General features: G+C 44.6%; 1 protein-coding gene across 2 annotated transcripts in view; it reads right to left on the minus strand.

The window, feature by feature from the left end:
• Positions 1 to 17,260, minus strand: part of FEZ2 (fasciculation and elongation protein zeta 2) — a 351,080-nt gene that overhangs the window by 71,158 nt on the left and 262,662 nt on the right. For both annotated transcript variants that reach the window (XM_069234674.1, XM_069234675.1), the window contains exon 5: positions 4,645 to 4,913. In XM_069234674.1, coding sequence (XP_069090775.1) covers positions 4,645 to 4,913 — 269 coding nt within the window. The remainder of the gene's footprint in view (positions 1 to 4,644; positions 4,914 to 17,260) is intronic.

Below are 17,260 nucleotides of genomic sequence, written 5' to 3' on the forward strand. Positions count from 1 at the left end.
ATGGATGAGTCTGGAGCGATTGTGAAATACACTAGAGGTCCTGGAGGATAAAAGTGGAGCAAATGTTCACTAGGGTAGCCACATCAGTTGCTAAGGGAAACATTACCTGGAAATGGAAATCAACAAACTCTTCCTCAGTAGCCAAATGGTGCTCAACTGAAAGAGCCCCTCTATGTTGCTAGACGCTGTCCAGGAAAACATATGAGGAACTGGGGTAAATGGTGGGAATATCATGGACTGGACCTGGATGACAGAATATTTTATATCTATGAAATGTGGTATTCTCTGTGACATCGTAGAAATGATTGTATTTTATTGTTGCTTTGAAAACAATAAAACTAGTTCATAAAAAAAAGACAGTCCTAGAGGATGTAGGCTTAAGGATCACCATTCTAGGCTTAAAATATATCAAGTGGGTAGATGTTGCATGGCTGCAGCGGCGCTCCCACCCGCTATCTCCTACTAGTTGTGTCTCAGATAGCCAGTACAATCTGCTCTCTCTGCAGTGAAAGTGCAATGAAAATCGTAGCAGCACCAGTGGGCAGTCTTGATCCCTGAAAAAAAGTATCTCTTTGGGGCTGGCCAGCTGGTGCAGTTTCCTTCACTGACGCTCTTCTCCAAGGGAGGCTTGAAGTAAGAGACGTATAAAGCATCTTCATCAGCCTGACTTTTTTCCTTCCAGGAGTCCCTCAGTGAGGACCTCAGGGAAGGAAATATGTTACACACTCCAAGATGGCCGCTACCTTACGGATATCTATGGAAATATTTCTAATTCAAAATGGAGGCATAGCCAGTTTGGATGTAATTTCCCATTTTCGCTTATAACAGGGGGGGAATTTTTCCTACTCCTTGCGCTGCAACACTTCAAGTAGTTTGCTGTGATTCCTTGCTACTGGTCATGTCTAGGGTTTCACCTGCATTTACATCAGTCCTGTTCCCTCTTCCGTCTCCCTTTTTCCATCAAGTATTAGCTTCACACCTCTGCTCCTTTCAGCAACTCCTGATTGCAGCTCTGGATTGCTGCGGCTGGCTCTGCCTTTATGTTCAGGCTGCCCCTTTGCTCCTCAAAGTCAAGTCATGTCTGGCCTGCCCTGGTAGCTAGGCACTACCTAACGTCAGCTACAACGTGGCTACTGGAAAGGGTCACCATTACCACTAGCACTAAGTCTGTGAAGAGCTAGACATCCAAACCTAGAAGCAGTGTGAGAGAATCAGCCAGTTGTCAGCCACTAATAGGAAAAGCATAAGGCCCCATTAGTCACAACGATAATGTTTTTTCCATGTTTTTCATTTCAGTATGGATCAATAAGATAACAAAAGTTTTGAGAGGGGGTAGGGCTTGAAGAAAACATATGATTAAGAAGAGCTTTAACTGAGAGAAAGAGTTATTTGGCGGAGTACAGGGCAGAGTTGATTTTGGGGTACCACAAAAGGCACTTCCAATACTTTGTGGCCTGGTGTATCTTATGTTTTTTTCTTATTTTTACACAATAGCATCAGATGACAGGCACCTTTTTACAACAACTCTGATTGCTCCCACAAATGTTTATGGGGAAAAAAACAAAAGAATGTTATGTCAGATAACAGACTCCTTGTCAACATGCCCACTACTATTGTTTGAGTGCAACTAGGGCAGTAGACGCGGAGAGTTTAGGGCTCTTGCTTTCCTGAAGAAGAAAATATAAGCAGATTTCTAAGTTACTCCACAGTACAGAGACACACAATGTTGCTTAACTGTATCTATTTCAAACATGAATAAGCATTTTAGCCAAAAGGCAGTTATTGCAATTCTTCAAACGATGTTCCTCGACAAAGGAATGCATGCGTTTTTCATGTCACAAAAATTTGCCTAAGAACATGAAAAGCTCTAGGAGCCCAGTTTTAATGATAAGGAATGGCCATCCATTAGTACGAGCATGTTTGTAAAACTATCTGAGTTGTGGGGCAATATAAGTATTAATTTAGTTAAAAAAAGAAAGATTTAGTTGTCCCAAGGTGTATGTCATACCACCGTGTACTGGGGTAGCTCAGTCAATTGTCTGCTTTCTGTGTCGCACTACATCTTATTAACAGTAAAAGATGTATGAGCTTGCACAGGGGCACATATCCTGAAAGCTAACTGGCACATTTCCGTTTTTCATACAGGGTTCCATAATTGAGAATTCAACATGGCAACAAGTGTGACCTGGATAACTTTTAAGAAGCCTCAATGACAATCACAATCTGCAGTAACATTCCCTGGGCACACATGATCAGCACACATGCAAAGGACGATGGACGAAAGTGGCAGAGCTCATTTGCAAACCTGAAAGACTAAGAGGAGCGGCATCGCTGTAATTGCCCACTCGGGTATTGTTACCTGTCCTCTTGTATTCAGTTTGTGTATTTCTCTAAAATTATTTAGTAGGACCATGCCTACCAAAATGTTCTGCTGCAAGGACAGGTGGAAACTATAACATCTCACCTCTAGCTAAGCATGATCTTGAATGATGGGCATTTGAAAGGTGGAGTGTGAAATGTCAGGCCACTAATTGTGCATCGGTTCTCTGCTATAGATATGATTAGTGGCTGCTTGATTTGTTGCAAAAAAACAACAATCAGGAATGTTACAAAAATGACTACCTGTTAGATGTATGTTCCTGTATTCATTTTAGGAACATGGAGTGTTAATACTGTAGGAAATTGTAAAATCTGGATTGAGCATCCTGGACGTAAAGGGAAAGAATTCTTGGCAGATATTTCTACCACCATTCCTATAGAAAATCTGTATATGCCTACCCAGGAGCTCCCCCATGCTTTAGACCAGGTTTGGTAAGCAATAGAAGAGGAGCTTTATATTCCTCCTCTCTGGTCAGATCACTCTGATGTGTTCTTTATTTGCCATGTGTGAACCACCCCAGTTAAGAAACAGACACTTATTGATTGGAACTGAATTGTTGCTGCCATATGTAGCAGAGTTGGACTTTGCATAAACAACAGGAGGGATGTAGTTAGATTTTCAGTAGTTCATCCTATGGATTCTGGATTGCCTCTAATTATTTAGCCACCTATGGTATATGATCTGAGATAGACTAAGACCACCCATTGTTTTAAAATACAGATTCAAGCTATATTCACTACACAAATCACAAAGTAGGCAAAGGTATCTAGAGACTGACATAGCATTCTCCAATAAGCAACGTGCTTTAAGTATCACAAGGCCATTTTAAAATAAATGCTGCTTTTTCATGGAATAAAACCTTGTGTGCTAATAATCAAATATCTTTTTCATGACAACAAAACAACTCACCTCAGTTATTTACCATCTGTTGTGTTCTATTCCTTAAGTTTATGTCAGTGGTTTACCCACTGTTTGGGGGAAGGGTAGAGCAGAAGATAGATTATATAAGAACTAGCATTTTAGTAACCCGGGCCCGAGCGAAATGCATGGACCAGGAGTCTTTCTGCTTGCCAGACGCCTGTTAGTGTGCATGCACTTTATGTTTTTGAGGATCTGATAGTTTGATAAAAGGGTCAGTTGGGTCATCCATCAGACTATTTGATGCATATCTATAAGGAGATTGTTCAGATCCACATCAGAGAACACTTTCTAAATGTATATAAAAAGGGAAAAGCTGAACCTAGTAGAACTAGTAGTAACATATGCGATGCACGGTATGTATGTATGAATTAGAAAAGAATATTAATTAATGTTAGATCACAAACCGCAGATAATTCAGAAAGGAATCTTGCAGTGGTGGACACTCACTTGAGGGCATACCTGTTGGTTTTCGTTGGGGCTGTTCATAATGATAATTATAGAAAAAAAAAATTGGCAAACCTTATGACAAAAGATAATTGTGGACAAGGGATTGATAAATCTGATAAGATGGAGTCTCCAGGAAAGTATTTGAGGGATAACTCCCTTGCTACACTTTTTTCAGTCAGTCAATGTCAATCATCCGAATATGACCTCATGTGTGCCAATTGGGTTATTTTTTCCCTCTCCTAGGGAAATACAAAGTGCCTTTTAAGTTTATGGAAAACTGTTTAAAATCGCCTCTGCCAAAGTCTGCTGCCAGTTTCCATTAATTCAAGGGGCTGTAGGAAGACCTCTACAACAACATCTTTCTGTCCCCTGCCCATCTCACATTGGAAATATCCAACATGAGTAGTTGCAGGAATGGCAAGATAAGGGTTACTTCGCTGACTTCAACTAATGATTTTCCATTTCAAAGTGGCAGGCAGCTACAAGGGTCCTGCTGCATTCTCCTGCGGACACTGGAAGAAAAGATGGTAGTGGTCTTAAGCAGATCTCTGTAACTACATTAATTTAAATTAATGCTGTAACCACATTCACTCTCACAACTGCTACAGTGAGATTGGTTTATGCTGCTTTACCTCCAGCTGCAGCCAGCCTTGCATCCGACAATTGAATTGGTTATGCCTTCTACAAATATCAGACGAAGGTATCTGACGTTCAGTAGAAAACTGAGGTGCAGAAGATACATGGCAAGAACAGCCCAAATGGCATCAACTGTATTAACTATGCAGTTGAAGCAGCTATTTTTAGGTACTAAAAAGACTGTTGACTGTGAGCATATGTCCCAGGTGGACAGTAAGATGTACAAACTCACAATTTTGCCCAAAGACAGCTTTTCTTACCGTTCCAGGCATGTGACTTCTTTCCTGGCGGCCACTGACTGGACTTGCATTCTTCAGCTTCTTTTTCTTCTTTGCAGATTCCTTATGCTCCTTTTGCTTGTTCTGTACTTCTATGAGAACAGAAATGAAACTGTTCTTCACCTCCTTTTCATACTCTAGTTCATCCCGCAGGGCTAACTCTTGGACCAATTCCTCAGAGTAGTCCTTTATGGTGGTCTCGATTTCTTCAAGTAGCTCGTTTAATTCGGCAACGGACAGTCGCTTCACTTCTTTAATGCAAAGAGAAAAGAGAACATACAAATGAGGAGAAACACTTGATGTATAGTTTTACACAGTCTTTGATTATGTCCTTCACATGCTGCAGCCCAGTAAGCAAAGTAATATGTGGCATACTAGAGCTGTTGTTTATGCAAACAGTAAACTTTCTACAAATCATCACATCTTATGTAAAATTAAAATGTTTAGACCATTTCATCATCATTCCTACAACTGCAACACACTTTCCCTTCTACGTGTACCTGACACAGACACCAGTCTGACACTTTAGAAGGGAAGTGCCCACACTAATGCTCTGTTGGTGAATTGGAATTTGACCAATACAAGGCATTAGTAGTAAGCATGTTTGTCCTAAAGGGTAACATATCATCGTGCATGCCCAGTTCCTACATACGAAGGTAGGTCCAAATGTGAAAGAGAACACACTAGGTGCATAATGGAACATTTGTCACAAGCAGTGATTACAGTGAACTTTACACAAGATTGTGAGGACTTGAGCTAGTAATAGTTTTTTACTTAAACGGATGTGACTCCAGTACCTGTACCAGCTACCCCTTACTATATTTAAAGATAGTCCAGAAGACATTTACTCATTACAGCCCTGGACAATTGCTGTATTATTATTAGCCCTAATGTAGCCACTGTTTGTTTGTTTTTTAAATGATGAAACGTGTTGACTAGACCGTGATAAAGAAATGTGGAAATTGAGCCAATAGAGAAGAATCTTCAAAGTTTGCTCTCAAAATATCATATCCTGGGTAAACCTGATCAACTCTGGCTTAGAACCCTGTTCGCATTTGAGCTTTATAATTACTTCTTATACATTGTCTGGTCCACGTGTCCTTCTGCTCTGAACCCAGATTATCAGGCCAGAATCATCTACTGTCATTGCTCTCCTCATCAACAGGGTGCCCCTCAAAATTATGTAGTTACATTTACACTCTCTTTTTCCAGAGTGTCACAGAGTGAAATAGACCTTTACTGAAATCAAGCTAGTTTATTTTAGTTGGAAACTGTGCCCATGTATCGGCTTATTGTGACTAAGCTTTGCTGACATTAAAAAGTATATGCACAACAAAGGCATGTTTCAGTAAAGAACCTAATTTCTGTTCTATGCTCAGCACTTCTTGTTTGAGATGTTCCTCCTAAATAAAAACATTCCGTACTTCACTTCTGGTGCCCATTGAATATATAGAGAGGAAAGCCTGTTTAAGGTTTGAAATAAAAATAACTGATAAAACTCCACCAAAACGGAAACACTCTTCATCAGGTGTAAACGTATATACACGGTTAAACATGTGCTCAACCATAAACTAAAAGAGAGAAAGAGGAGAGAGAGAGAGAGAGAGAAAGAGGAGAGAGAGAGAGAGAGAGAAAGAGGAGAGAGAGAGAGAGAGAGAAAGAGGAGAGAGAAAGAGAGAAAGAGAGAGAGAGAGAGAGAAAGAGAAGAGAGAGAGAGAGAGAGAGAGAGAGAGAGAGAGAGAGAGAGAGAGAGAGAGAGAGAGAGAGAGAGAGAGAGAGAGAGAGAGAGAGAGAGAGAGAGAGAGAGAGAGAGAGAGAGAGAGAGAGAGAGAGTCATTTTTACTTCTTTCTCAAGCGGCCAGCACAATGTAACGTTGTTATCCAATGTAGCAGCAAGAAAGGCTGGTCTAAGAGTATTCTGCTGGTGTTTTGTTGTTTAGGTATGTCACTAAATTATTAGCTTCCTCCAGCTTTGTTTGCTTGTACTAAAGGTGCAGGGTTTAGAAGCCTGTTTTAGGGCTGATTAAATTATTTTATATACTGTAGAGGATTAAGGAATATTAAAATCATAGTTGATCTATTGGCAGTGTTTAATTCTTTCACTGGTTGTTGAAATGGCTGGTTAATAAGAATCTTGGCTAATATGAACTATCAAACGTACCCACAGACACAGAATAGGTAACACCCTTTGATACATCAGTACCTTTTCTAACAAGTCATTATTGATAACAGGTCACCTGACAAAAACCCAGACTTTAAACATTCAGTGCCGGGATAGTAACAGGTACCTGTGAAATGAGTCCTGTCATCATGCACAAGGGATAGTGGAGAAAACATGACAAGACATTCCACATACCAAAACAATTGATAGCTGCAAGGTGCCCCATTGTTATATGTGATACTTTCATCTAATCCTGGCTTTTTATCCAGCTACACTTTACTGCTGGGGTTTTCAAATCCATAATTACAATGTTAACTGCACGATTTCAGCTTCCAGAATACAATCTGATTTATATTAAAATGTCCGGACTGATTTAAAGTGAGACATTTGCCATAGAGACATTTGACAGCTATGAATGTCCACACAACAGCAGCATCACCTTAATGTAGTCAGACAAAGAATACAGGAAAGCAATTGTGAGCATGCTTAAAAAAAAGTTTCAGGTGCCCTAAAAGACACTGCTACAAAGTAAACTGGTGTAATTCAAAATTGTAAAGTTTTCACAAAGTACTATGTTGGCAGGGTTGATCACCCCAACAATGTCACAATGTTCAGTAAGAAGTGAAAGGCCCCTAGCTGTGTCTATGAATGTGTTTATTAAAACGTTTGAATATAGTACTCTTACTTTCTAAATAGTCCTGTAAACCAAACAGGGTCTTGACAGAGTGAGTGTGCTGGGTGATGTGAGAGAGTGTAATGAGATGCAAGTGTGAATCAAAGTGGTAACACACAGACTTTCAATGCTTAAAACAGTATACCGATGTCAATTGGGCACACTGCAAATGGGAAGGCAGTGCATACCCAAATTACTACTGTTTTAAGTTAGTTGTCCGCTTTATAACAATCACTGCCAAAAGACAGCATGCTTTGTAAACACTGGAAAACAGTTTCTGTATATTTTTTCGGCTAGGCAGCAGACTAAACAGACAAGTTACTTACCTTCTGTAACGCCTTATCTGGTAGAGACCAAATCTAGTTGCAGATTCCTTACCTTAGAATTTCCCCCAGGTGTCAGTCTGGCTTTGTAGATTTTTCTCGAGCAGTACCCCTGCATGCTGTTAGGTGGCATTGGATCGCCATCGGATATGACATCATGGGTCCTCTATAGACACCACCCCGGAGCGACGATGTCAATCCGTTTCATGACTTTCTTTGTCAGGAGCACAGAGCCATGAAGAACACTGACCTCTGGTGTGTCAAAACTAGGGCCCAGAAAGGGAAGTCCCTGTACCTAGAAATCAGGTCGCAGAGCGGGGAGGATGGGCAGGTCAGTAAGGAATCTGCAACTAGATACTGTCTCTACCAGATAAGGCGTTGCTTGAGGTAAGTAACTTGTCCATCGGATAGAAACATCTAGTTGCAGATTCCTTGCCTTAGAAATAGACACCCCAAGCAGTACCATCCCCAAAAGTGGGTCTGTGAATTAAGATCTCTAGAAAGTCCTGTAGGACTGAAGGGGCAAAGTGTCCGTCCGTACGGACTTGACTGTCCAGGCAGTAGTGTTTGGTAAATGTGCGAAGAGATGCCCATGTTGCCACCTGACTGATGCCAAGGACTGGAACTCTACATGTGAATAGTGGTCGCAGCTTTAGCTCTGGTAGAATGAGCACACAAACCCGCAGGGGGTTTCTTCTTAGCCAATGCATTGTACATTTTAATGAAGCACTGCCCGACCTTTCTTCGCACCCACATAACCAACCAAGCAGAACTCTTTGGTTCGATCAAGGTAGAACGCCAATCTTCTTCCTTAGAAGGATGCCGGGGTGCATAAAAAGTAGGCAAGGTGATGGATTAGCCTACATGAAAGGGCATAACCAGTTTTGGAGGCCTTAGTGAGAAGCACCACTTTGTCAGGATAGATGGAAAGTTACGGCGGCTTAGATGACAGTGCCTGCAAACTCACTCACCTTGTGGACACATGTAATGGCCAAAGGAAGGCTGTTTTCAAAGTGACAAGAATGACATGACAATTGTGGAGAGACTCGAAAGGAGCGCACATCAGGAATGTCAAAACTAAATTCACATCCATTTAAGGCAGGAGACAAACAAGGAAGGTTGATCAGGCAACAGCAAAAAAGCAGAAATGGCAGACAAAGAACCTTTGAGAGTGCCCACTGCAAAGCCCTGCTGGGTCAGAGAAAGGATAAACAATAAAACATCTGAGAGAGAGAGGCAGATAGGGGGGTCAAAAGACTTGTCTGTGCACCATACCACACATTTCTTCCAATGCCAGCCGTATTCCGTTTTAGTGAAGGGACGCCTGGCTGCTAAGATAATGTTACAGACTTTGGGCGGAAGGTCAAAAGCTGTCAACTGTGGCTGCTCAATCTCCATGCAAGAAGGCAGAGACTGGACAAGTGCAGGTGGATAACCCTCCCCGCTGCTGCGACATAAGATACTCTGAAAGGAGCAGTCTGATTAGAAGATCGATCGCCATGGTCAGTAGCTCGTTATACCAAACTCTTCTTGCCCAGTCCGGAGCCACAAGAATTACTTGGGCCCAGTCGTTCTTGATCTTCTTGAGAACTCTGGGCAAAAGTGGTATAGATCGAAAGGCGTACAGGAGGCCTGAGTTCCACTTGAGACGAAAAGCGTCACAGCATGATTGCAGGCTTTGAAACTCCAAGGCGCGAATCTGCTGACATTGTGTGTTTTCTGTGGAGGCGAACAGATCTAACCAAGGCTCTCCCCACTGCTCAAAGAGACCTTGCGCCACCTATGGATGGAGATGCCATTTGTGAATGACTAAGCATCGTCGGCTGAGTTTGTCCGCTCTGGCATTCAGAGATCCCACCAGATGTTGAACCATCAGGAAAATGCCCTGATGTTTCAGCCACGTCCAGAGGTGCAGAGCCTCCTGACAAAGGGTCCACGACACCACCCCACCCGGCTTGTTGGAGTACCACATAACGGTGGTGTTATCCGTGAGCACCTGCACTACTTTCCATTTGACAGAGGGAAGAAATGCTTTCAATGCTAGTCTGATCGCATGGAGCTCCAACAGGTTGATGTGGAGTTCGGATTCTGCCAGAGACCAGATGCCTCTGATCTCTGCCTCCCCGATGGCCGCCCCATCCCAGGAGTAATGCACCTGTCACTACTGTAAGATCTGGTTTGGGAAGGGAGAGGGATCTGCCCCTGACCAAAATGCAGTTCGTTAACCATCGGAGTTCTCTCTGAGAACTGGACCATGTCGTAGAGATTCACCTGATGATGCGCACACTGGACCTTCAGGTCCCACGGCAGAGCACACATATGCAATCTGAATTGTCACTAGCAGAATGCAGGTGGCCATGAGTCCCAGCAGCCTCCGAGTCATTCTTATCAAAATACACGATAGAGGCTGAAACATTGGTATCAAAGGCTGAATATCCTGGGCTTGCCACTCAGAAGGATAAGCCCGAAACCACACTGTGTCAAGAACAGCTTTGATGAAAGGGAGTGTCTGAGAGCAGTCAGGTGTGACCAGCAATATAGTGAATCCCAACAAATGCAGGAAGTCAAAGGTAGTGTAGAGGTAGGAAATGACAGCCTGGGGCGAGCCCACCTTCAACAGCCAGTTGTCGAGATAAGGGAAAGCTAAAACCCTTGATCTGCGCAGATGAGCTGCAACCACCACCATCACCCTGGTGAACACCCAAGGGGCGCTGCTAAGGCCAAAAGGTGAACTGAAAGGGCTTGTGGCCTACTGTGAACTGCAAGTAACGCCTGTGGGCAGAAGGGTCCAGAATATGGATATAAGCATCCTGCAAGTCCAACGTTACCATCCAGACTCCTGGGTGTAGGGCAGATAAACCCTGAACCAGAGTGAGTGTTGTGGACTTCTCCTTCTTGCGGAAGAGATTAGGGGAACGAAGGTGTAGGACAGGGCAGAGGCCCTTGTCCTTTCTGGGTGTTAGAAAGTAGCAAGAATAGCAACCACAACCTACTTCTGGCACAGGAACCCTCTCTATGGCTTCCTTGGCCAAGAAAGCCATACCTTCCTCTCGGAGAAGGGCCAAGTGATCCTCCGTCATCCGATTTTATCACAGTGGCATGGTTGGAGGGGTAATCTTGAAAAGGAAGGAGTAGCCCCTTCAGACTATCTGCAAAACCCACTTCTCTGAAGTGATGGATTGCCAGCAGAGACCGTGATGGCAAATCCTGACTCTCACTGGTCCCTAGTGGGGAAGAGCAAAGCAAAACACAAACGCTGCGGGCATAGCATAACTGGATGGACGAAATGCGGAACCAATCAAACATTCAACCCCAGTCACAGATCTGGGTTTAATCCATCCATTATTTTGCTCACCATGCCACCCCAGTTTGAACCCAGCTATATGCAAATCAGTCTTGACCCTGTTCCTCATGGGAACAGTCCAGGCCAGGTTCTCCCTGGACCGGAAACAAGCATCCTGGGACCGGTTTCAGGGTTTCACCCCTCATCAGCCAGGCTAGCTTGAATCCAGTGGCACAGTGAGCCCGGGACCCACGTCTGGGCATACCCGGCGCACTTAGGGCAGCAAAAGCAAAGCAAAACACAAACGCTGTGGAACAGCGTAACTGGATAGACGGAATGCGGAACCAATCAAACATTCGCCCCCAGTCACAGATCTGGGTTTAATCCATCCATTATTTTGCTCACCATGCACCCCAGTTTGAACCCAGCCATATGCAAATCAGTCTTGACCCTGTTCCTCATGGGAACAGTCCAACCAGAACTGCCAGGCCAGGTTCTCCCTGGACCGGAAACAAGCATCCTAGGACTGGTTTCAGGGTTTCACCCATCATCAGCCAGGCTAGCTTGAATCCAGTGGCACAGTGAGCTCGGGACCCACGTCTGGGCATACCCGGCGCACTTAGGGCGGCAAAAGCAAAGCAAAACACAAACGCTGTGGGATAGCGTAACTGGATGGACGGAATGCGGAACCAATCAAACATTCACCCCCAGTCACAGATCTGGGTTTAATCCATCCATTATTTTGCTCACCATGCCACCCCAGTTTGAACCCAGCCATATGCAAATCAGTCTTGACCCTGTTCCTCATGGGAACAGTCCAGCCCGAACTGCCAGGCCAGGTTCTCCCTGGACCGGAAACAAGCATCCTAGGACTGGTTTCAGGGTTTCACCCCTCATCAGCCAGGCTAGCTTGAATCCAGTGGCACAGTGAGCCCAGGACCCACGTGTGGGTATAACCGGCGCACTTAGGGTGGCAAAAGCAAAGCAAAACACAAACGCTGTGGGATAGCGTAACTGGATGGACGGAATGCGGAACCAATCAAACATTCACCCCCAGTCACAGATCTGGGTTTAATCCATTCATTATTTTGCTCACCATGCCACCCCAGTTTGAACCCAGCCATATGCAAATCAGTCTTGACCCTGTTCCTCATGGTGGGGAAGAGTCAGACTAGGAAGGTTTGGAAGCAGCTATGGAGGGAGCCTGGGGGTGTAGGCTGGACAGAAAGCTGGCTCCCTGATCCACGAGGATGGTGGATTCCACGTCCCCAGCCATGCAGAGGCTGGGCTGAATGCGCAGCATGGTGGCTGGATGGGAACAGACGTGGCTGGGCACACTTCCATAGCCACGAAAGGGGCAAAAATCAGACTGTGGAGAATGAGGGGCTGCAGCGAGGCCCAAGGACCTGGCCTTAGCACGAGGATCCTTGAAGTGCTCAAGGACTGAGTTTGCTTTTTTCTCAGAAGAGAAGGGTGTCATCAAAGGCCTGCCTAAAAGATTGGCATGGACATCCCAGAAAAGCCAGACGTCCTCAACTAGGTTTGGCATCGCAAGACCACTGCTGATGCAAGCGTCCTGCCCAATAGGTCGATCCTGCCCAGTCCACATCAGAACATGAACTTTGCTACAGTCTCTCCCATCAGCAACTGCTTGGGAAAGAACAGCGTGGGCAGCACTTGCGCAACTGTATCCCACAGCATGTGGGAGTAACGTCCCGAAAGGCATGCAGTGTTCACTGACCACAGTGCTAGGCTAGCGGAAGAAAACATCTTCTTCCCAAGTGTGTCCAGCCTCATGGATTCCCTATCTAGGAGGTGCGGAAGTTAACGGGCACGGTAGGTAAAGGCTTGGATGACCAAGCTTTCAGGGGTGGGGTGTTCCGTAAGGAAACTTGGGTTGGCCGGAGCAGGGCGATGGGCAATTGTCCTTTTCACAGGAGCCTCTGTGCTGGGTTTGGACCAGGTCCCCAGTAGGACATCTGTAAGGGCTTCATTTAAAGGAAGCAGGGGTTTGGACGATGAAGCTCCAAGCTAAAGCACCTCTGTCAGGAGGTTAGTCCAGACTGCCACCGAAGGCAACTCAAGGTCCAGGACCTCAGCTGCTTTTCGTACCACCAAGGAGGAGGACGCTCCCTCCTCCATAGTCATGGTAGGGGGAGAAAGCATGCCAGTATCTGGGGAGGTATCCAGGCCACTGGCTTCACCAAAGTCCATGCGCCAGTCTGCAGGGTCTTGGAGCGGGTTTCCAAAGGTTCCAGCAACCCCTCCCATTCCTCTCCGTAACCTAGCATGTAAGAAAGGGACTCAGGATCCAAAAAAGGAGGCATGGCTCCTTTTGGCGTCATACAACACCCATCCGGCTCCATGTCAGCAATGAAGATGAGGATGGCGCAGTCTGGGGCATTGTCGGCACTGGGAGCGTCGATGTCTGGGCTGGCACTGGGGAAAGTCGAGGTAGTACGACCGACACCAGTCCAGATTTAGGAATGAATCCATGGGTGCTCCTCAAATCTGAGGCCAAAGCTGCTGGCACAGAACCCAAAGGGCCTCCTTTGGACTCCGCAGGGCCGGAAGGAGCTTCTGCGGTGTCGGACTGCTCTAAAATGAGGCGCATGGCCTCATAGGACTCTAAGCTGGGCATGGTTCACTCCTGCTCCTAGAAAATCAGGGAGGCGTAGCGTCAGCCCAGATGTAGGCTCCGCAGAAGGAGGCCTAAATCGACTATGCTCCTTCGCCTTGTAGGCCGACGGATGAGGTGAAGTCGAAGAAAGTTTTGCCTTCTTCGACTTCTTGCCTTGACTTACCTGATCATTCTGAAGACTTGGAATGGGACGACAAAGGGGGGGGGGGGGGGGGGGGGGGGGGGGGGGGGGCTTTGTGGCCAATTCCAAGATCTTCCTCTCGACAGAGAGGGACTTACGCGGAGATGAGCGCTGGACTGTGAGTAGCTTTACTCACCGCTCCCTCACAGCCTTCCTATTCGTGATCCGGCACTCAGAGCACGACTTCAGGTCATGGTCGCGCTCCAGACACCAAAGGCATGCGAGGTGTGTATATGTCAAGGACATCGCCCAATAACAGGACCCGCAGGGCTTAAAACCGGTCTTCTGCAAAGACATTCTGCAAATGCACCAGGAGTACATATACTCAAAAAGCTCCAACAAAAAGTCGAAAAAGACCAGTCAAAAAATGACAGCGCAGTAGTTCTTTCTCCAGAACAGCGCTAGGCTGGTGCAGAGAGAAAAGAGCTGATGTCAGCATGCAGGGGTGGTGCCCATATAGGACCCGCAACATCATATGTGGCATGGATGTCGACAGAGGCGGAGCCCATCAATGCCACCTAATGGATCGCAGGGGTACTGCTCAAGAAAAATCTCCAGATCCAGACTGACGGCTGGGGGAAATTCTAAGGTAAGGAATCTTCAAATCGATGTCTCTATCAGATACTGATTTCAAAAGCTTTGGAAAATATTGAGAAATCACCACTGAAATCCAGGAAAAATAAACAGTGAATAATGGACAGCCTAACTATAGTTCCTTGATACAAAAAATGCCAAAAAGTTGTTTTTGGTAGTCATATTTGTCTATCTGGGGGGAGTGGTGGCGCTGGGACCTTTATACATCAAGAAAGGGCAACTACACCATGCAATCTCCAACATATTTGGGGAAAACTTTGCAGAAGTGGCGTTAGGTTCACATCTTAGCTGAAGTGTAGTCATATGGTAACAGATTTAGTTGAGGTCATCAGCCAGACTTCAGGAATTAAACCAATGGGATTTGAGTATGAACCTTTCTTGGAAAAATACAGCTGTTGTATTTTCAGGTTTGACATTTAGGGAACTATCAATTACAGTATTGTAAATACTATGGGCGAAATCATCAGACCTCTTCAGTGAGAGGGCAAACCCCCTGCTAACCACTTTCTTTCAAACGGTTCTCCTACCTTTCAAAAGGTTCCTACTGAACCTTATTACTGGTCCCCATCTCGCACACTAGAAACCCCCACCAGCTCCTTACACTTCTCGACAGTCACTTAACGAAGACTACCCTGCTTCCAGCTCGATGCTCCCTTGAGGGGGGTGGGTCCCCAAGAGATTCTAGTTCTAACATGGTGCCGGAGGACTCCCAGTTATTGAAATAGTACTTTTGTTTTTTTTTATTTTCACTGTGGAGTGGCACGGACCAGAGCAGTTTCCACAGTCCCGTTTGCTCCATGGCTGTTATTACTTTTTGAAAAATTTCTTTGAAAGCAAATGTAACATACAGACAATCTCCCACAACCCTCATGTCGAACAAAAAGTTGTAATTGTCTTTGTTCCACCACAGAAGACACTTGCTCCACGCAGCAATGGCATGGTAAGAAGACAGCCTTGATAGAGACCTCACTGGTGGTACGAAAATGTATTTCCATGCAGCAGTTTAGCTCTCTTTTATGACCTAAGCTTTCACTCTTTATTTGAGAGGACAAATAATTACTAGATGTCTCCAGCACATATTGAATGCTGTAGTTTCATTGGTTCTAATGGAGTTTTAGACCTGGATTGGCAGTCTGAAGCAAACACTAAACTACTGGTCCTGGAACCCATTTATCCTGTCAAGAGCTGAAATTGCATCCAAGCCTTGAAACTTACTTTGAGGATCTTACGGACGTTCAGGTAACGAAGACCCTGGTGATTACACAGTATGCTAAGCAATTCATGGTCTGTGAAGCTACCACTGTAATAAATGAATTCAATGCACTTCCAATTTCATCACCTAAAAATGATTTTGCATTCTAATCTTTGGTTTGACAGTTTTTTGGGAAAAGGTAGAGGTAACCTCCAGTTTGGACTACGCCAACATTCCAAACCTTGAGATGGCCAACTACTCGATTAGAAGGCTGCAAAGCTTTAGGAAACAGGTTGTTTGTTAGCACTAAAGCCTCATCCGGGTTAAGATTTTCTGACTGATGCATAAATAGCATTTGTGGCACTAATAATGTTTGCATTAGAAAAAAAATGTTATGTTCAACTGTTTGTTTCCGATTTTCTATCTAAGATTTTATTTATTGTTATCCATTTAAGGGGACACTCTTTCACTTAGTGTTCTTTCTGAGTTACCCAGTCTTGTGTGAATATTCTTATGTTCTTGTTCTCCAGATTAATTTGTGCTGTACTGTGCAGCATGCAATTTGAAGTCCAGTTATTGCCACCGAGGCTGTCCTAGTCTGAAGCCACCCATGGTTGAAATCTACAGAAGGGCTAAAAACGGGAATGGAAATCACACATCCTAAAGGGGAACACTAAAGAGTCTTGCTCGCCACAGGGGGCTGAAGGAGGCTGCATTTAATGGAACCCGTCATCTATTTGACAACCAATTCACAGTACATGCATGAAGATTTCTTCCAAGAAGGAGCCAGGAGGGAGGGAAGTTAAGAAACCAGTTCCTAAAATATGTCAAGTGTAACACTCGGGTCACAAAACAAGGACAAAGGTGGGAACAATAGGAATTTCAGGACCTGAAAAAACACCAGCTAGAGGAAAGCCAGAACTTTCAGACTTACGGAAGAACCCTCCTGAGCTTTGAAAAGACAATGTTTTGTCCAAGAGGGTCCCATGAGCACCCCAGTCACAATGATAACACAGATCAGCCCACAACATCAGCTGGAAATTCGAGTTACATACTTCAAACATAAAAAAAGCTTTCTTTTAGTTCTCAGCAGCACAGACTTTCCATTTCCATTCTCCACACTAAAAAAAAGAGGGAATGAAAGCCTACTGGAAATAGCAGAGGAGGCGTAGAGGACAAGCTACCCAGAACAAGTGATGTACACAGCATTCTCTTGCGAGAGCCTGAACAGAAGGCTCAATGTCCACAACTTCAAAAGGGTTCTAGGATTAGGAAACATGAGAAACCGAATGACCATACTGAATTTCCAGTAAGATAAAACTGATAGGTTTCTGTTGAGTCAAAGTACTTTTTACCACAACTAATTTAAGTTGAAAGACAAAGAATGATGGGCTGTGAGTGAAAGGGTTTTAAATCTATCCAGCCCACAAAAAATGATAAAAAGAAAATTCAAAAGTGAATAACATAACTTCATAGAAAGGTTCCACCTCACAGTGGTGAAAAGGAAACGATCAAAAGAGGTAGTTGATCAATGAAGTGAGTAGTTAGCA

Source organism: Pleurodeles waltl, chromosome 5 (assembly GCF_031143425.1).
Source record: "Pleurodeles waltl isolate 20211129_DDA chromosome 5, aPleWal1.hap1.20221129, whole genome shotgun sequence".
NCBI classification, from domain to species: domain Eukaryota; kingdom Metazoa; phylum Chordata; class Amphibia; order Caudata; family Salamandridae; genus Pleurodeles; species Pleurodeles waltl.